The sequence below is a fragment of the Alternaria novae-zelandiae genome, assembly GCF_023758075.1.
Source record: "Alternaria novae-zelandiae strain BMP 2774 chromosome Unknown scaffold_27, whole genome shotgun sequence".
In the NCBI taxonomy this organism is placed as follows: Eukaryota; Fungi; Ascomycota; class Dothideomycetes; order Pleosporales; family Pleosporaceae; genus Alternaria; species Alternaria novae-zelandiae.
In genome coordinates this window covers 37393-57282 of record NW_026056987.1, presented here as the reverse complement: position 1 = coordinate 57282, position 19890 = coordinate 37393, and the positions used below count along the sequence as shown (strand labels likewise).

Here is a 19890-nt window from a genome sequence, read left to right as displayed (position 1 = left end):
AAGGTTTATGTAGAAGCCTGCTGATTCATATTCGTCATGTCGATCTGGCTACTCGCTGCCTATTTCGGACGTGACTGCTAAGGTAGTGTGGCACATCCTGGGATGGCTACTGTATTCGTGAACGAAGTCGACGACCCGCGGGTCATGGTAGACCTTGATAGAGCGCTCAAGGGGTGAGTTCTCGAGAGTGTTACCGACGCGGCTCTCACCTTTGGATTCGACGACGAACAGAACTTGAAGATGGTCGCCACCCAAGACAACTAGGCCCACGTCCAGGAACCATTCCGTGGTCAGAATCAGCATCAAAGACGCCTCAGTAGCTTGCGAGGCCTCATCGAAAAGGACCATATTGAACTTGTCTACATCTGCCAGCCCTGGAATACGCTGAACGACCTTGTGCTGGGAAGCTGCGGAGGTAGCGGCGACTAGACGAGGCTCGAGAATGCATGTCTTCATGAGCTCCTAAATGGCTGAGCCGCGAGACATTGTAGCGCCAGCGACCTTCGGCTGACCGGTCTGGAATTTGCGCTTCTTCTCGGCCTTCGCGTTGGCGTACTTGGTGTGGGCGAGGCATGACTCCTCATTCGGGTTGGCGCGAGCGTACTTTGCCATCTTGTGCGCGGAGCAGTTGGGAATGCTGGACAGGAGGACAGAGCTCATCAGTCCATCGAAGTTGTCGTCATCGTCGCAGGCATCGTCCCAGTGACGATCGAGTTCCTTGAGGAACGCTTCATCGACAATGCCAGCTCCCACGCGACGCAAAATGCCCTCCTCGATCTATTGAAGGCGGTCTTTCCGAGCCTTTTTGGCGACCTTCTCGGAAATTGCGTTAACGTTATGGTAGGAATGGCCGCTAGTGAAGGCGTGGTAGCAGTTAGCTATCGCGATATTATGCCGTGCCAGAAGACTACAAGGATCTTTGTGTGTGTTGAGGTAGATGGGAAGGTTGGGCTGGGTAGCTACAAGCTCGACTCAACATTGTGAGATCTATGCCATGTCAATGCGAGGCAAGTACATTGGTGCCAAAACTGAAGTTTAAATCAGTAAGTTCGCTGTGAATATCTCTTGGTTGCTCTGTAGTTATAACGAAAATGATCATACGATGCTACATACCAACCCAGCAGAAATGACTGCACGATTACTTGCATCAACCATGAAGATACATAGGGAAATAAAGAGAACATGTCCCAGTCCAATTCCACCGTTCCGCCCAATACACCGTCGCAGCGCCATCTCACCAAGCGCACCCCAACACCACAACCTACACCCCACCCAACCCCAACTTCCCCACAACACCATCCACCAACCCCCCAATACTCGCACTCTGCAAAATCTCAAACACACTAACCGCCGCCTTCGTCTCCCTCTGAATCCAGTTCTTCATCTCAACAGCTACCAGTGAGTCCGTCCCGTAGCTGCTCATCGAACGCGTAGCATCGAGTTCCGATACATCCATCATCAGACTGCGCGACAACTTCTTGAGCAGCGCTGCGAGGATGAACTCCTTCGCTGCCTCCGCAGATGGACAGGAAGAGAGCTGCGCGGAGAGCGATAGCGCTGTAGTCGTCGTACCATCATCTGACGTCTGAGCAGGCGCATCGATCTTGAGATGCGGGCGCAGGTACGGCAAGTGACTCAACACGGGATCTCGCGCGAAGAACGGCGCTTCTCCATCATCCAGGCTGCTAATGTCGGGGTCGGAGTCGAGACCCGTGACGACATGCCCCATCATCGGATTCCGTATGCCCAGCTCGATGAGCGCCAACATCTCCTTCTCCTGGATATGTTTGAACTCCTGGACTTGCACTTTGCGCCCTTGAACTTTCTTTTCGACGACATAGCCCACGTCGCCGACAATACCCAGATCGATGGCTGTAGCTGGCAGACCGAGCGCATTGCGGTATCTGCCCAACGCGACTTGGTAGGCGCAGCCTGCGGCGTAGTTGGACTGACCCGGGTTGCCGATGAAGGAGTGGAGAGAGGAGAGGAGGACGAAGAAATCGAGGGGCTGGGATAAGGTTGTCTCGTGCAGGTTCTTCGAGCCGTGGACCTTGGGGAGGATAGTTGAAGTCCATTGATGTGACGTCATTGTGTTGAAGAGGGAGTCGTTGAGGGTCATCGCGCCTTGTATTACACCCTTGATCGGTGGGAAGGACCGCAAGGTCTCGGAAAGCAGATTGGATAGCTCGAGTGCGTCGGATACATCACACTTCAAAATGGCAGTGCGGACTCCCGAGGCGTGAAGGGATTCGAGGAACGCTTGGGCTTCTTCTGACACTGCGCCGAATCGAGAGATGAATATGAGGTGTTTTGCGCCGTGGGTGACGAGCCATTGCGAGATGCTTCGTCCGAGACCGCCGAGACCGCCAGCGAGGAGGTAGGAAGCTGATGGATCGAAAGAGATAGCGGGTGGTGGTCTCTGGGCAACCTGAAACTCGTTAGTCGAATCTTCGACGTTGATACATGAATGGTGACTTACAAGAACTTGGTCGTTAGCCTGCGGTACCATTACCACCTGCTTATCCTGACTCGCATCTTGCAACGTCTTGACAGCCTCGTTCAGCTTCGACCAAGGTAGGATCTCCATGGCGCTAGGATCTGGCGTCTTCATCTCGGTGGCAGCGCTCATAGCCTCTTGGAATATTCGACTCGCAAGCTTGGGCTTCTGCGTATACAGCAACGCCATATCGACTGATGAGAAGGATGCGTTGCGGCCGAAAGGTGCCATTTCCAGTCGGCCAGTCCCTAGTGCATTGAGGTTTACAAATCTGCCAAATGGCGCGATGCAGCTGAAAGTCGCTTGTAATGCCTCGCCGGTCAAGGTGTTCGAGATAACATCAACACCCCGGCCTTTGGTCGCTCGCCGCAGTGCTGGAACAAACTTGAGATCGAGGCTAGAGAAGATACGGGCGTCTTCGATGCCATAAGTCTTGGTGAGGTAGCTCTTCTCTTCGTCGGATCGCACGGTAGCAAAGATCTTTGCGCCCGCCTTCGAGGCCGTCTCGATACTAGCCTGGCCAACAGCGTCCGCGGCCTCGTGGATGAGAACAGTTTCTCCGGATCGTAGATGCGCAATGTGGTTGAGCGCATAGTGAGCGGTCGCATGCGCCTGAGGTAACGTAGCCGCGACTTCAAAAGTCATGCCATTGGGAATCGTGTGCGCAAAGGCTGCTGGCACGCGCACATGGGTGGCGAACGTGCCTGGATACCATGCTACCACTCGATCGCTAACCGAAAAGTCCAACACTCCATGGCCAAGATTTGTGATGACACCCGCACACTCTTGTCCAAGCTTGCTATCGTATTCATCTCCATCCAGCATCTCGACGTCGCTTGAGCTGAGACTCGTAGCGCGAACCTCAATTTCGACTTCGTCAGCTTTAATAGGTTGCGCAAAGCGCACATCCTCTTCGAAGACGGCCACGTCTGATGCGCCTTTGTTGACATTGCTGAGCTTCAGCGGACGACCATTCTGAAGCACGTTCTCCATCTGCGGCCGCAAAGCCGTCGCATTAGTCCGACCAACCAGGAACTCATTCGACTTCTCATCTTCAATCGCACGCTTGATGTGAAGAATGCCGTCCTGCTCCACGAATTCGCTATCGACTAGACCCGCGCTCTCCTCAGTACCGAGCTGCTTCTCATAGATGCTGAGAAGCAACTCGGCGACCTTGAGAGCAGGCAGGTTCGTCCTGGCATCCAAATCGACTGTGATACACTTGAAGCTCTCATTCTCAGCCCGCAACGTACGCGCAAGACCTTGGAATACGGCAAGTTCAGGACGTTCAACATCCGAAGCCGCCGCGCCTCGTGTGACCCAGATCAAACCTGCCGATGCATCGGCGATATGTTGGAGGGTTTTCATGTCTTCTGAAGTGGGATCGGCGAGTAAAGGCTCTTCAAGCTCGACGAAGCTGACGCAAACGGTATGAGCGAGATCCTGTTGGCCAAGCTTGGATAGTGTCGCGAGCTGTGCTTGGAAGCCGGCCTTCTCCAGTTTGCTCTTGAGAGCTAACGGCATGTCTAACCTGCTCATCCGAATGCGTGAGTCGGCACACAAGATGACGAAGCGAGGTCTTTCTGGCGGAGTAATCACACCGTTCGATAGGGTCGGCTTTGCTTCAACCGCAGTCGCAATCATCAGTCTTGTACCCTCCTCGAGCGGGTCCAAAACGTCTGCACTACTTGCTTGAAGAGTACTGAAGCCCGTAGATCGCAGCAAGCTCTCCCATTGACTCTCAGTCAACAGAGGCCCACCAGTCCGCCATTCTTCGGACGCATTCCACCATCCAGGTAAGGTGCCGAAGATGACTGAAGCAGCAAGTAAACGATTGGTCATCTCAAGAAGTATGAGTCGTCCTCCCGGCCGCAGAAGCTTCCGCGCATGCGTCATGGTACGGTGCATGTCTGATGTGGCGTGAAGTACGTTCGCCGCAACGATGACGTCGTAAGAAGCTGGCTTGAAATCTTGCATCTCTGGATCGTGCTCAACATCCAGCTTCTTGAAGTTCATGAATTGTGCAAAGTCTTCAAACTTCTCCGCGGCGCGCTGGAAAAAGTAGGATGAGATGTCCGTGTAGGTGTACGACTTCAAGCGAGGGTATTTGTGGAGGTCTTCGCAGCCGCTCAAGCCTTTCAGCGTGGGAACTGTCGCGCCACCGGTACCAGCACCAATCTCGAGGTAGTCCAGATTTGGGTACTTGTGCGAAAGCATAGTAGTATAGCGTGAGATCTGAGCATATGTGTTTGGCATGCCAACGGCAGTGGTGTAGTAGTCCTCGAGTAGGTTCTCGTGCGTCATCAAGGCGAGTGGCTCAACTTCCTGTCGGAAGACGGCTGGCAGGGCCTCACCGACTCGCACAAGAAGCTTGCCATCGTAAGCCGTCTCATGATTGCGGTAATGTCCTACCATGGCCTCAAGCTTCGATGCAACGTCCGGACTGTGTAGCTGCTGCCACTCTTCTGTCTGTTGGGGATGCGTCTTCGTTAGCACCGCGTCGCACAGCTCGCAAAGGTTTCGATAGAACTTTTGATGGTGTGGCAACATTGTGGACTCCTCCTCCGCAGTGACTTCTTGCAGTGCCTTGTCGATGAAGTAGTACGAAAGCAGCTCCAGCTCTCTAACAGTCTTCGGACGATCATCTGGTTTCGGTGCTGCTTGCAGTTCGCGGTTGAGATGCTCACGGTCGATAAGTTCAACATCTGGCTCCCAAACTGCCTTGTAGCAGTGTTTTGGCGGTGACGCTTGCTCGCCAGATGTGGTGTTCGTATTAATGGCGACGAACTTGAAGCCGTCCATGAGAACTATTGGCTTCAAAGTCGTCGGGTCCAACGCGAATATGTCGCCAGTAGCTTGTCGTGCGCCGCAACGTTGAGAATTTGCTACGACGTTGAGAAGGTCACCAGTTTGAGCTGCTGTATAGGCGGAAATGGAAATCTCTTCGATATACGTAGGGACCATGGCGCCCTTCAGTTGCTTGAGCTCAGGACCACCCAGCGCAGCCAGACCTAGCTGCAGGAAAGTGTCCAAAGTAGCAGGATGTAGCAACCGGTCGTACTCATATCCTTTCGGATTAACAGACTTGGTGTCAGTGACCTCAACGACTCCGGCAGCTTTGCCAGGCGTCCGACTGTCGACGCTAATCTCCTTGAGACCCTGGAACATCGGTCCATACGTTAGGCCAATGGCGTCGACACTGCGGTAAAATGATTGAACGTCCATCTTGTCTGCGCCAGCTGAGGATGAGGCGTTCCAATCATTAGCACAGTCCCGAGCGAGCTGTTCGTCCGAGGTTGTTTGGCCTGATACCGAGACCAAGCCACGGCAGTTCTCGACCCAACCTCCATCTGCAGTGTAGGAGAAGATGCGAAAGTCATGCCAGATCTCCGAAGATGACCCATCCGGGCTGAAGTTGCATTTCATCGACAAACAAGTCTCAACCCCCTCATCAGCCTCCGGTACAACGAGCGCTCTCGAAATGTTGACCTCGCGAAGTCGATACTCAGCCGCACTACTAACACCCTGCGGCAGAAAGGTAGATGGCGAGATCTTGCACATCTGCCGACACGCCTCAATAGCCATGCACAGATACCCACACGCCGGGAACAGCACATCACCCTGAACGACATGATCCCGCAGCCACGGCTGCTCGCGCAGGCGCATAAAGTTGCGAAACCGGGGCTCCATTGGGTTCCAGTCGTTGACCGGCGCGCCCAAGATATCGGTCCTACCAAACTGTCGGAAACGGTAGTCTCGGCTAAGGCGCGACTCCCACCAGTAGCGGCGGGTGTGGTTCCAGGGATATTGGGGCAGATCGGTGAGCACGGATAGTGGCTGCTTGGGTTCGGTCGGGAAATTGATGGCGTGCAGATCGATCGGATGTCGGTGGACGAATAGTTGGCCGGCCGCTTCGAGTGCGGTAACATCTGCAGGTTTGTTGCGGATGAGGGTGGAAAGATATTGTATCTGCGGTTTTTGATCGAATGTAGCGTCGAGAATCTCCTTGACTGGAAGTTTGAACAAGGCATGTGGTCCAACCTCCAGCAAAATGTCCACAGCGTTCTTGCCATCCTGTGAGTCCGAGGTACACAACTTGGCCAACGCTCCAGAGAAGCGGACGCTGCCGACGAGATTCGATACCCAGTAGTCGGCACCGAGCTGGTCTGGATTGATCACGTCTTCCGTCACGGAAGAGTACATCGTTATCCGCCCATTGGTCTTGATTGTCGCAACCTTTGTCTCTTGGAGACGGGCAAGATACTCCTCCGCAATCGCCTGCATGTGATGAGAATGATACGCAGTATCGACTTGCAGCAGTCGCGCAAAGACGCCTTTGGTTTCCAGGGCCTTCTGCAAGTTCTCAATGGCAGCAACATCACCAGAGATGGTGACGCCGCGCGGACTGTTCACACAAGCTACAACAGCTTTACCGAGGCTATCAGCCAACTCTGCAATCTCGGTCTTCGCATCATCTTCGGATAGGCCAACCGCCATCATTCGTCCCTCAAGACCCATACTCTTGACTTTCGGCGACAGCAAGCCTCGGAAGTATGCGACAGTCATCGCCGACTCAAGGCTCAGAGCCCCGGTGGCATATGCAGCAGCAATCTCCCCACTAGAGTGGCCGACTACACGCTGCGGACAAATGTTCCACGATGCGAGCAAATCCACCAATGCTATTTGCAGAGCAGTGCAAAGTGGCTGGCTAAACGTTGCTTCGTTGACCCGTGAGTTAGACTTGTCCTTCGACAGCTCTTCCATTAGTGACCACTCTGCACCTAATCCGGTCACGACAGACTCGCATCGTTGCAAGCTCTTCCGGAAGACGGGGTAGTGGAGTAGCTCTCTGCCCATGCCCCACCACTGAGCACCTTGTCCCGTGAATATGAAGCCTATCCGCGGTGGTACTGCGCCACTAGCGGAGCTTGGTCGTACTTGCTGCAATCTAGTTTGCAGATCGGACTTGTCCGTCGCAACAATCGCGGCGCAATAGGAAAGTTGTGATCGACGTTCGCACAACGTGTACGCCAGGTTATCAAGTAGCTGCTCCTCGTTGAAGACATCCTGACGTTGAAGATGTTTTGACAAGTCCTGGCCCATCTGGACAAGACCTCGCTCATCGTTGGCAGACTGGAGGAAGAGACGCGCTCTTGGTGTGCCGCTAAAGGATTCGTCGCTCATAGGGCTGACGAAACCCGAATCGTTTCTTCTGTGACGAGCCGAGCGATGATACCGTTGAAGAAAGTGATGTGCATCGTCAAGAATGACGTGCGCGTTGGTTCCACCGTAGCCGAAGGAGTTCACACTTGCGCGGCGCAGACCGTCAAGGGGCCACTCTTTAGGCTCTGTGGGCACTTCGACCCGCCATCCTTCGAAGTCGATCGCTGGATTGCCCCGTTCAAACCAGAGATTTGGTGCAATCATACCCTTCTCGACACTTAACATGGCTTTGATAAGTCCAGCGATGCCGCTAGCTCCCTCCAAATGGCCCATATTTGTCTTGACCGAGCCAATGGAGAGAGGAACGACTTCCTCGGTTGTCGCAGAGATGCGGTGGGGACGGCTCGTGGCAAACACCTCGCCAATTGCTCCACTTTCTATAGGATCACCCGCAGCCGTTCCTGTGCCGTGCGCCTCAAAGTATCCCGTCTCGCTTACGTCGATCCCTGCCGCACGATATGCGGAGCGTATAAGGTCGACCTGCGCGTCTTTCGAAGGCATCGTGATACCGGGCGTTCGTCCGTCTGAACTGGCAGCCGTGCCGCGAATGATGGCTCGAATGGGGTCGTTGTCGCGTATGGCCAGATCTAGTGGCTTCAGTATGATTGCGCCAACACCTTCTCCTCGCGCATAGCCATTGGCTCGATCATCGAAGGCGTGCGATATCGAGTCTGGGCTCAGGAAATGCATGTCGCTCATCTCGATTTGAATGTCAGGACTCAATATGAGGTTACTTCCTCCTGCAATCGCCATGGAGCTTTCACCAGTGCGCAGGCTTTGGCACGCCAGATGCACAGCAACGAGTCCACTGCTGCAGGCTGTGTCTATGCTCACACTCGGCCCCTTCAGGTTGAAGAAGTAGCTCAGGCGGTTCGAAAGCATCGTTTGCGAAGCCCCAGTTGACTGGTACTTGGGTGCTAGCTCCATGTCTCGCCGTTGCATTTCCTCGTAGTCTTTTGTGAAGCAACCGACATAACATGAAGTCTGGGATCCAGAGACTCGGGCTAGTGGCGTTCCTGAGTTCTCTAATGCCTCGTATGTCACCTCTAGCAGTAACCGCTGCATGGGGTCCATGGCCATGGCCTCGGCTGGCGATATCGAGAAAAACGGCGCATCGAAAAGCGAGACATCTTCAGCGAGATAATGCCCGCCGCGGTTGTTGCACTTGGAACTGGGTCAGCAAAGCGGTCCGTACGACAGATAGCGTAAGCTTACCGTCCCGAAACGATCCCCATCGGGGTTGTAGAATGCATCAACGTTGAAGCGGTCTGGAGGTACTTCGGTGCGAGCCGATTTCTTCTCGACCAACATCTGCCATAGCTTCTCACCGTTTGTAACGTCGCCTGGAAAGCGGCAGCCAAAGCCTACAATGGCAATGGGCATTGGTTTGGTATCTTCATACGCCATTGTCGTGAGAGGTCATGGAAAGTGTTGAACTTTGTGAACGACTTAGCACGAAAAGATGTTGAAGCGAACGCAGCTGGTCAGTGTGGCCACTGATGAAATGACATCGAAGAGCCTTCTAAAGGTAGGATCAGGAGAGCCCTTGTTAATCTACATGAGATGCCCCAGACGAGGTTCGGCGATGAGGAGCCACACTGATCACTGGGGTTCTGCGTACGTCGCGGAGAGCGGCCCTCCCTGACACGCTTAGCTGCACAGTGTTAATCGCATCCTCTGCCACGCACCACATGTGCGTAAACCAACTGCCTAGTAATCAAGCACAGAGGCGAGAACGCCCCCGTACAGTACATGAGGACAGGGCGTATCAGTAGCGCATCCATCGCGCACTCGGTTGTCGTGAAACCCATGGCGAGCATTGCGCAGACGCATCCGTCGACAACACAAAGAGACGTCGATATCTGCATTCCAAGTTCTCCCTGCCCAATGGTTGCTGCTCTTTCGGAATTCCATCCTGTTATTGACAAATCCTGGCCAAATCGGGAATGGCTGTGGAGGCTATTGCCGCTCGATTCCCAGAACAGACATCATGCTAAGGTCATGCATGCGTAGCCACTTGTTTGGGATCTTGTTCGCTTGAGTAAGGTGAACGATCAGGCTATCGCGATCTATCCTGTTACGTGGCTGTTAGTTGTTGGTCGCTACCAGAAGTAGTGGCGGGAGAGCTTCGGCCTGAGATAGATCAGTGGTGGAGTAGCAGCTTCGCTCTTGACGTCGGAATCAGTGACAATGGCAACAGCCTATCACGGGACTTCGCCAGGCAGTGGGAAGCCACCCGAACGCCTCAAGCGTGCCGCCCCGAAGGAGCAGGAAGCAGCGGTGTGGCCTGCACAAGTGCAGAATGCATGGCGTTTAGGAAGACGCGAAGGATTTCACCCATGAATGCGATCCTGCAACTGTGTGTAACTGCAAGGGAGTACAGAATGAGCCGAAGTGGTGTGGAGCTGCCCCGTTATAGACGAGCCGAAGTGGAGCGCGTGCATGCCCGTCATCGAATAGCAAGGTTACCGCTGCTTGTAGCGCGCTTCGTTCCTGTTCGTGTAACAAATTTTGCGCGCGTCGGGTGACATGGCTGCGGTGCCATGTCGGCCTGAACGCGTGGGGTGGATGAGGATGGAAGGATTGAGGTTCGGCGCGCGCAGATGATGACGAGGGGCATTTCCAGGCTAAACCGCTTGGCAGCAAGCGCCACAGCAGGCACGCCCCGATACGAGCAGTCGCAGGCTTCACAACCTGCAGTCGATTCTTTGAAGGGAAGGGTAGCCGCAAGATACGTGTTGTTCATCCAAATGAGGTATCTGCAAGTACATGGCCTGACTCGTCTTCTCCCAACCTCACAACGATTGGCTAGTGTAAATGAATGCGACATCGGAAATAACATCGTTGAGACTCTCCTTACATGCGAGACGCAGTGCGCTTGGTACTTTCCTGAGTGGTTTCTCCCTGCAGCTGTTCGGCGACATCCTCAGTAACCGAGCTCTTGACATCAGCTGATTCTTGCGCTGCGGGAGCGCCCTCAGCGTCGAGATACGCCTCAATCAAACTCATGTTGCCTCTGCCGTGAATGGCCTTGATCTGCGAGACAAGTCAGTACCGCGCCACTTGTATACTGTTCACTGATAAGCTCACCTTGAGGCGTGGATCGGCATCTGAAAGGAGACGACGGAATTGTTCCTCCGACCGTTGTTTGGCTCCGAGCATCAACATCATCATGAGATCTACCTGGCGCATGCGGTTGTCCGTGTATCGAGAGGCTTCGCCAAGGGCTGGCATGACCACATCGTTGATCAAAATCGGCGTTCCGGCAGGGCTCTTCTCCAAAGCAGGGACTAATGCTCTGAAGATGCGAATGCAGTCTTCGTCACTCCAGTTGTGGGTAATGTACCGCAGGAGATACGCCGCTGCACCCGATACAGGTTGCTTGGTGAAGAAGTCGTGTGGCATGAACGTGACTCGGCCATTGAGATCCGAGAAGTCGTTTTGTGATGCAGATGACAGCATGGTCAATGAGTCTTGGACGATGAGCTCCAGGTTGGGGAAGGTCTTTGCATAGTCAGTAAAGCGCGCATAGTGTCTTCGGCATCGTATCCGCATACCCGAGCAAGATTGACGCTCATGTGGCCGCTTCCACCTCCAACATCAATGACCTTTCGGCCACTAATCTTGTCCCATGGGAAGCTCTCTTTGAGGTTGTCGAAATGCCTCTCAACTGCGTCATTTAGTTGTGAGCTTGCACATGGATATCAATAACTTACGCCTTGAGACTCCAGCCATTGCACTGGCAAAGCGAGCTGCTCGCTTGGGATCTTGCTTGTAGTAATCGAAGAGAACGGTACCGTGTCGCGTCACAAATGCATTTCTCTTGCCATCTGTCACTGTTGGTGATTCCTTGATGCTCTCCGAGGTCTCCGAAGCTGCCCTGAAGAACTCATCCAATCTTCCAACGAGTTAGCGTTGAGTGCATTTGTATGATATTAGTCAAACTCACTGATAGGCCATGACATCGCGCCACTGCGTGTCCTTCAAGTAGAGCACGCTTCTTGACGTGTGCTTAAACACATCCGGCTCAACCTCTTCAAAGACGCGATCAGAGGACAGCATACGGAGGAAGCGACCGACGCGGTCTTCGTCCATGCCAGCCTTCTCGGCAATCTCTTTGGTGGTAGCTGATCCATTCTCTGGAATAGCTTCAAAGAAGTTGAACTCGCATGCTACTTGCCAGGCTGCTAGGTCGTACAGATAGCACACGAATGTTCGGGCATCGTTCCTGGGGCCGTTGACAAGACGAAGTAAGTCACGAGCGGCATCGTTGAGACTATCGCGCAACTTGATCTGCTCCGGAGTTTCGGGAATGGTGTCTGAATCGATAGCGAATGAAGGCTCTGGCACATTCTTCTCGGTCAAATCGGCGACGATCTGTGTGGTCAATTGCTGGACTTCCTTGGCCAGCTCAAGAAGGGTGGATTTGTGTTCGGCAATCATATTGTCTAATCGTTGTATGCACTTGAAGCAGTTGTCAAGAGGAAGATGATGTGAAGTGAAGCTTCCCGTCCTGCGTTCAAACTACCCATTATACTTCCGCTTGTTCGGGCTCATGTTGCTTACACGGCGGCGTTATGCAGGACGATGTTCTTGGAGTAGTGCTTGATGTGTCAGCTATCTGGGGCATGTCACTGGTGCTACCCAACGCCCTTGACGATGCTCGGCTGCACGCTGGAACATCCCGCATCGTATGGCAGGGCCCAATGGGAAGAACCCTCGCGCACCGAGAGACCAGATAGGATACGGAGTACGTCTCCTGCATGCGCGTGCAGCGCACAATTCGGGCCTCTAGCTGCATGGTTCCTCGTGCACTCACGCGCATATGATTATCGAGTAGAGGTCATGAGAGACGTCTTTGGAAGGCCATGTTCCGATTCAGCGAATTGCACTTAGGCCCAGAGGTCTGCTTTTTGACTTCAGGCGTCCTCGCGTCGGCCCGGCGGAAAGCCAGCAATCTGAGACAAAGATCTTGACAGCGGGAGGCCTCGGTGACTCCCGTCCTGCCGAAAGTTCAGGTATGTGCCTGAGTCAGGTCGATGCAGGATAAATAGACGCGCTGCAAACCCTGGTTGTGGACGTGGCAGAGGCCCCGCTCAAGTGAACCCGCCGCATGCTGCGCTGTAGGCGCCGAGAGCACCTATCGGCTCTACTATTACGCTAATAAATTTCGGTATCGTAACTGGTGCGATCAATTCCATTTTCTTGATGACAGCCGTTGGTCGGCGAAATGGGTGAAATGGGTGCGCGAGGATGGTGGAAGCTCCAACGCTGGGACAAATGTAGATGACTAAGCCTTCGACACGCTAGCACTGATTCGGACGGCACGTGTCAACGGGCCAACTCCGGCAACACGTGAAAGATGTCCATGTCATCTTCATAATTCGACAACACCAATGCTTTTGCTGTCGGACCACCCTAGAGATGACGCGCGCATTTTATACCGCCTTTATTCCAGGGCTTCATCGTACTGTACGAAGTACCTGCATATTTTATCTGGGCAGCCGCTTGGACTGCGTTCTTGAAACAGCACTACCTCGGAATACAACTAAAGATCGTACGATAGTCTCAACCCAATGGTGCTCTACTCGACCAAGTCTTCCTCATCCAAGCAAAGCTTGGTATCGCGTCATGGTCACCTATCTAATGAACGATCGACTGCCGGAATGGAATAAGATAGCTGATGAATGCTGATGACGACGCTGTCGAGCTGATGCTGAGCCGGGCACGGTAACGATCAACTGCCATCTCGTGGTTCACACGCTCGGATAATGTAGAAAAGGGTCTCGATGACGTCGTACAGGCGGGTCGTGCAGGGGTTGGGAGGTGCACCGAAAATCCGGGGGACCATCTCCACTCCCAACCCCTAAGGCTCACAAAGCTTTCCCTGTGTCTCTCACAACTCGTACATTTTCCTTTGTTAGAACGCGTTTTGTTATTCCCAGCAGTGGCAGATTCTCAGCATACCATCCAGGTTTCTACGCGACAGTAGCTGGGCGCGTCTTACGCCACCTCGGATAGCTCCGCACCCCTGAAGCCCGAGTCGCGATGCCTGTCAACACCATCTCTGTGGGCGCGGCTGTGACGCCCACGGTCATCCAGACATATCTCTCGCATTATCTCAATCGCCGACCGCTTGCGCAAAAGCCCACGGCGCACATCTCGTATCACGAAGGCCTCGAGCTCATCCGCCGCTTTCTCCACTACGCCTCCTTCCACACAGTCGACGAGCTACAGGCCTTCACGTCGCAATGGGTTCCCGTGCCGCGCTGGGTGCACGTGAATGTAGTCGAGGTTTCCGCGACTCTACTACAGCGCTCATCTGAACTCCTCAATGCACAATTGGGGCCTGAAGGCATCAAGGCAGTCGGAGGAACGAATTGGTGGCAGTGGAGACGCGAAGGCACAACACTCAAGGCCGAGTGGATCGAGATGCGCAAGGACTACGACGCGAGGAAGCAGCTGGCAATCACCAAAGGCGACCGCATTATGCTCTATGTCCATGGCGGCGCATACTTCTTTGGCAGCGTCGACGAGCATCGCTATCAGATGCAGCGGCATGCGCGCAAGCTCAAGGCCAGGGTGCTGGCGCCCAAATACAGACTCGCGCCTCAGTTTCCCTTCCCATGTGGTCTGCATGACTGTAAGTGGTTTCCTCGATGTCGAAGGAGAAGTACTAACCCCTCCAGGTCTGGCCGCCTACCTCTACCTCCTCGAACAGAAGCACGACCCTACGACGATTATACTTGCTGGCGACTCGGCAGGTGGCGGCATGGTACTCAGCATGCTCGTGACAATGCGCGACCAAGGCATACCCTTGCCCGCAGGAGCCATCTCGATCAGTCCATGGGTAGACTTGACACACAGCTTCCCTAGTCTGGGTGGCGATGGCAAGATGGACTACATTCCCTCGCACGGCTTCATCCACAAGCCAAGCATGAGCTGGCGTAAGTTAGTCGTGATAGTATCGACGAGCTACTACTGACCACATGCAGCACCTCCCAACGCAGACGATATGCTGGACATCGAAACGTCCCTCAACGGCTCGACCAAGAAGAAGAACAGTTCAGACAAAACGGAGGACAAGGCAGCAAAGAAGGAGGCGGAAGCTGAGCGCGTACGAGGCTACTCCGTCCAATCTGGAGATCGACCACCTCTTGAAGAGGTAGCGGATCCATCAGCTACAGGACAAGGCATGGGTACTTGGATCTCGTCCAATGGCAAATACAGCATTGGACCCAAGAGCCAGCTATCAGTTCAGCTCGAAGATGAACGCGTCGAGATCAAGGACCAGATCCAGATGTACGCCCCGAATCATCTCTTGACACATCCTCTGGTATCGCCGGTGCTGCAGCCAACACTCGGAGGGCTACCACCTCTCCTCATCCAAACGGGAGGTGGGGAGCTACTCAGAGACGAGCAGATTTACCTCGCCCACAAAGCCGCGCAACCGCTGGCCTACATACCACCACCTTCCAACAACCAGACTGCTGAGTCCATACAAGCTCAGGCCGCCAGCTACAGGCCTACGAACGTTCAGCTCCAGGTCTGGGATGATCTATGCCACGTTGCGCCCACGCTCAGCTTCACCCGCCCAGCAAAGCACATGTACCGTAGTATAGCCCAGTTCGGTGCTTGGGCGCTTGCACGCGCCCAGAAGAAGTCCATCGACATCCTCGACGATGACGACATCTCCTTCATGAGCAGTGATTCAGGCACTTCGTCTGAATCTGACAAGGCGGGCTCCGGCTCTTCGTCAGACGACCCCAAGTCCGCGGACAAACATCCCAAACCCACAAAAGCCGAGAAGAAAGCCGCTCAAGATGCACGCGTTGGCCGAGCTGGTGACGCGATCCCTCCCTTCGAGCGCCATATGATCCGCCAGCGCATCGATCGACACGGGCGCATCTATGCACTCGTTCCGAAGGAGGAGCTTGTTGCACTGAACATCCCTAGCGTTGACGTGGGCGTGCCAAAGACAGGACCCGTCAGCAAATGGATGAAAGCGCAATCTCAGTGGAACAACAAGTTCTCCAAGCAGAAGATCAAGATCCAGAAGCAGCGTATTAAGGATATGCAAAAAGGCTTCGAAGGCTTCGAGGGAGAGACACCCCCACCGACCGCCTTGGCTGGTAGAAGGATCAAGGGCATGAAGGCCGAGAAGGCGAAGAAGAGGAGTTGGGGTATGTCGATGTGGGCTGGATGGGGCAGTAAGCATGACTCAGCCACTGTAAGTGCAGTCACTCTCAACGTCAGCCATGACAACGTTACTAACACGCCCCAGATCGTCCGCGAAGAAAAGGCAGACCAGAACCCCGACGTCGAGACCTCCACCTCCGCCCCAGACCCCGCCAACACCCCCACCGACGGCACAATCGAAAGCGCGCCAACCCGCAGCCGAGCCAACAACCTCACCACCCCAGCCGTAAAACGCTCACGCTCCCACTCCCGCCACTCCGCCGTTACCGACAAAGGCCAAACCGGCCTTCCCCTAGACGACCTCTCTAAAATCGTCCTGCCCACCCCTGGCCTCGCCGACGCGACAACCCTCGCCCCAGAACGCTCTGCCTCGCCCCTCCCCTCCCCTACTAGCGAACTCAGCTCCCCCGATATCGGTATGGGTATGGCACCCAACATAATCGTCTCGGACAACCCCGACAACTCCAGCACCATTATCCCCGAAACAGATACCCTGACTACCCGACCCACGGCTGGCGGTATCGCATACCCGTTTAGTTTGAAAGTTGATGGCCCGGATGGGAGGGATGTTAATGCTAGTACGCTTACGCTTGCGAGTGTGAATGTTAGTACGCCGCCGGCTGGGGATGGGGATGAGGGGGAGAAGGGATTGGGTAGTTCGGTGATGGGGGGTGAGAGTAGTATGGTGCCGGGGGGTGAGAGTGAGAGTGTGAATGAACAGGTTTTGAAGGAGGAGAGGCCGGGTGTTGAGCGCTTCTTTACTGCTGGGGCTGGGGCGGGGCTGTTTAGTGATGGTGTGGTGGAGGAGAAGGAGGAGAAGGTGGAGAAGGTGGAGAGGCCGGGGGTTGAAAGGTTTGAGACTGCGATGGATGGGTTGGGTATGGGTGCTGCTGGTGATGGTGGGAAGGTGTGATGGTTGCGGCTGGGCGGAGAGGTGGGGACAGATTGAGGGAATTTGGAAGAAGACGTGACAATACTGTAGATACCCAATTTTTTCCTTATTGTAAGTAATCTTAATACAAACGTACACATTTTATCGCATGCACATGAGTTTGTGGAGCTAGACGAGCCCGTACATGCTACTGTAGTTGGTGTATCGACGGATACCCCGATCCCGCAGAGAGATGAAAGCGGAGATCTGGTGTTCGAGCAGCTCGAGGTCAAGGCCGGAACATTGATCCTAATGCATGGAAATCTTGTGCATACTAGTGAAGCCAACAAGAGTGGAAAGAGCCGTGTCGCATTCAACTTTGGCGTGGTTGAGGGGACGCACGAGTGGTTAGTAAATAACTATTTGCAGCCTTACGAGGGTGAGATGGAGTTTGAGCGGCTTCATGCTTGCTGATGAAGGTGTGCACGTCGGCGTATGCCGAAGCCAAAATTGATAACATACAGACGTGTATGGGTGGAGAGGTGGTAGCGATAATCAGGATGCATTCCGTCCAAGGTTGATGTAGAGGAGTATTGCGAGTGATTGGTGTGATGACGGCTCCCAGCTCAGGATTCGTGGCTGATGACGCAACCGTGCATGATGGAGCGTGCTCAACATACACTTCTGATGCTCATCAACGCATCTGTCTGGACGCATACAAAAGTCTCTATCCTATTCAAACTGTTTTTAACAATTGACCCAGGAGATTTTCGCAAAGTCGGCATTGATGCAGTGAATAGACGCAAGACACAATAGCTCCAGGGGGTGGGGTAGCTCTTGCCTGCCAGACCTGAACGCGCACCTTATCCACGAGACATCAGGCACAAAATTCTCAATCACGCTGCATGGTGTGAAGTATTGATAGGTGGAAGGTATAGAAGGACACTGTTTCGCTTGCTCTTCTTTGCTGCATGTGCGTTGGCTATACCCGATCACTAATCGCACCTGCCGTCTTCTGAAGAGCGGGCGCGCATACCCCACCAGATCTCACGGATACTTTCGCTTTGTAACCACAAGATGACCCAGACCACACCCCATGCGCGCTCATGGTCAGAGCAGACTATACATGATACCTGCAACTGGAGTTATGGCAACCACCAAGGGACTATCACGTTGTCAAGCATGCGCGAGGCCGCACGCGATGGCTGCACTCGATGTCAGCTACTTCTTGACGGAATTGAAAGGTACACATTCTCTCCTTACCGCCCTCATCGGACCACCGAGGCCACTCTCAGCGAGTATGAAACCGATCCTGGTCTCGAACTCAGAGTCTCGGTCTTCAACAATAAAAAAACACCTTTGCAAGTAACAGTCCAATATACCGGCATGTCAAGTAAATCGGGGAGTTTGCCCATGGAGCTATGTTTCTACACTCATCCTGGTCAGTCTTTCATAGCAGGATATGCGACGCCTTCACATGCACTAATCGTGCCCAGACAAGCCACCCTACTTCTGCGACGTTCAGACAGCAGGCCATGTCCCGGCTGACCCAACATCCCAAGGTTGCGTCAGCACAGTCAAGGAATGGATCCGACGCTGCGACGAGCTGCACCCACGATGTCTTCCCAGACGAGACGCATCAACGACACCAACGAGGCTCATCTCGGTCGGTTCAAGCTCGAATGAGATCAAGCTGTGCCGCTCGAGCGAAGTGCCAGCCGACGCTCGTTACGTTGCCTTGAGCCACACATGGGGAGTAAAAGAAGAGCGCAAGAAAGCCATGCCCTTGCTCTTGAAGGAGAACCTTTCTGCTAGAGCTTTTGGCATACCTTGGATCGAGCTCACTCAAACGTTTCAGGACGCTATCATCATCACCAGGAACATCGGCATTCCATATGTTTGGATCGACTCCTTGTGCATCGTGCAAGACGACCGGGATGATTGGGCGAAAGAGGCTGCTCGTATGGCATCTGTATACAAGTACGCCTACTTAGTCATCGCTGCGACAAGCTCTAAGAACGGCGACGATGGTTGTCTTCGTTCAAGAGAGCCCAGCCTCGACTTAACTGGCTCACTCAACGAGAGCTTCTACGTACAACGAGAGATATCCCACCGCACGATCATCGAGTGGCAAGCAGAAAGTATCGCAATGCCTCTTCTAGACCGAGCATGGTGTTTCCAAGAGCGACTACTCGCCTCTCGGATCCTGCACTATACCGAAAACGAAATGATGTGGGAGTGCCAAGAAGAGCTCTGGTGTGAATGCCAACTCATCAAATTCGACAATCCATCCACAACGAAACTGGAAACGTTCAAGCTCGCTCATGCCGCAGCTGTAGCTTCGACAAACCCTGAGATACGCGCAACGTCGTGGCACAAGGTCGTTCGAGAATACTCACAGCGGGCATTGACATTCGGGACCGATCGACTTCCCGGTATCTCTGGAATCGCTAGAGAAATTGCGGTACCCGAGCTAGGCAGATACCTAGCCGGGTTGTGGGAATGTGAATTCCCCGGGGCACTTTTATGGTCATCTGTAGGTGGAGTCGTCGACAGACCAGACGTACTCCCACGACCTGCACAATGTTCGGCGCCCACATGGTCTTGGGCCTCTATCATCTCCGCAGTGAGAATAGATCAAGTGTCGATAGCCAAGTCAACAGTTATAGTCTGTCGGGTGGTCGACGTAACATGTACCCCAAAAACTGCCGACGTTTATGGACAGGTGGAAGTTGGGCGGTTGAGGATATCCGGACCGACTATAGCAGCGACCCTCAAGCGCACAGATCGTAAATACGAAGCCAGCCGCTACGACGTTCGCTTGGAAACCTCGGATCTTGTTCCGCCAGGAAAGAAAGCAGACGTGGATTTCACGAGCGATATCGAACTGACGGAATCCGCTGTAAGCGTGATCATCTTGCTTATACAGTGCCGAACTATCGAAGCTATGCGTGGTCTAGCTGAAGGTCTCGTACTGGTACCGTCGAAGATACACACTGGATGTTGGGAGAGAATAGGCAAATTCTCCGGATGGGGACTAGAGCTGTCCCAATTGAAGGAGACTGAACTGGTCATTGTGTAGCAGTCCCACTTCGGAGAT

General features: G+C 53.9%; 4 protein-coding genes across 4 annotated transcripts; 2 read left to right on the top strand and 2 right to left on the bottom strand.

Annotated features, from left to right (window-relative positions):
* Positions 1 to 462: 462 nt before the first annotated feature.
* On the bottom strand, positions 463 to 9127 carry J4E88_009896 (Type I Iterative PKS; the record flags this gene model as incomplete). Its single annotated transcript, XM_049403494.1, has 4 exons — positions 463 to 777; positions 1349 to 2428; positions 2480 to 8884; positions 8936 to 9127. 4 exons carry the CDS (start codon positions 9125 to 9127, stop codon positions 463 to 465), a joined length of 7992 nt encoding a protein of 2663 aa, XP_049250656.1.
* A 1449-nt stretch (positions 9128 to 10576) lies between these two features.
* J4E88_009895 (uncharacterized protein) lies at positions 10577 to 12163 on the bottom strand (the record flags this gene model as incomplete). The annotated part of the gene is made up of 5 exons (XM_049403493.1): positions 10577 to 10756; positions 10811 to 11224; positions 11278 to 11390; positions 11437 to 11618; positions 11670 to 12163. The coding sequence occupies 5 exons, from the start codon at positions 12161 to 12163 to the stop codon at positions 10577 to 10579; spliced, it is 1383 nt and encodes a 460-aa protein (XP_049250655.1).
* A 1605-nt stretch (positions 12164 to 13768) lies between these two features.
* J4E88_009894 (uncharacterized protein) lies at positions 13769 to 16832 on the top strand (the record flags this gene model as incomplete). The annotated part of the gene is made up of 4 exons (XM_049403492.1): positions 13769 to 14363; positions 14410 to 14667; positions 14716 to 15950; positions 16005 to 16832. The coding sequence occupies 4 exons, from the start codon at positions 13769 to 13771 to the stop codon at positions 16830 to 16832; spliced, it is 2916 nt and encodes a 971-aa protein (XP_049250654.1).
* A 1159-nt stretch (positions 16833 to 17991) lies between these two features.
* On the top strand, positions 17992 to 19872 carry J4E88_009893 (uncharacterized protein; the record flags this gene model as incomplete). Its single annotated transcript, XM_049403491.1, has 3 exons — positions 17992 to 18034; positions 18287 to 19254; positions 19516 to 19872. The coding sequence occupies 3 exons, from the start codon at positions 17992 to 17994 to the stop codon at positions 19870 to 19872; spliced, it is 1368 nt and encodes a 455-aa protein (XP_049250653.1).
* Positions 19873 to 19890: the final 18 nt, after the last annotated feature.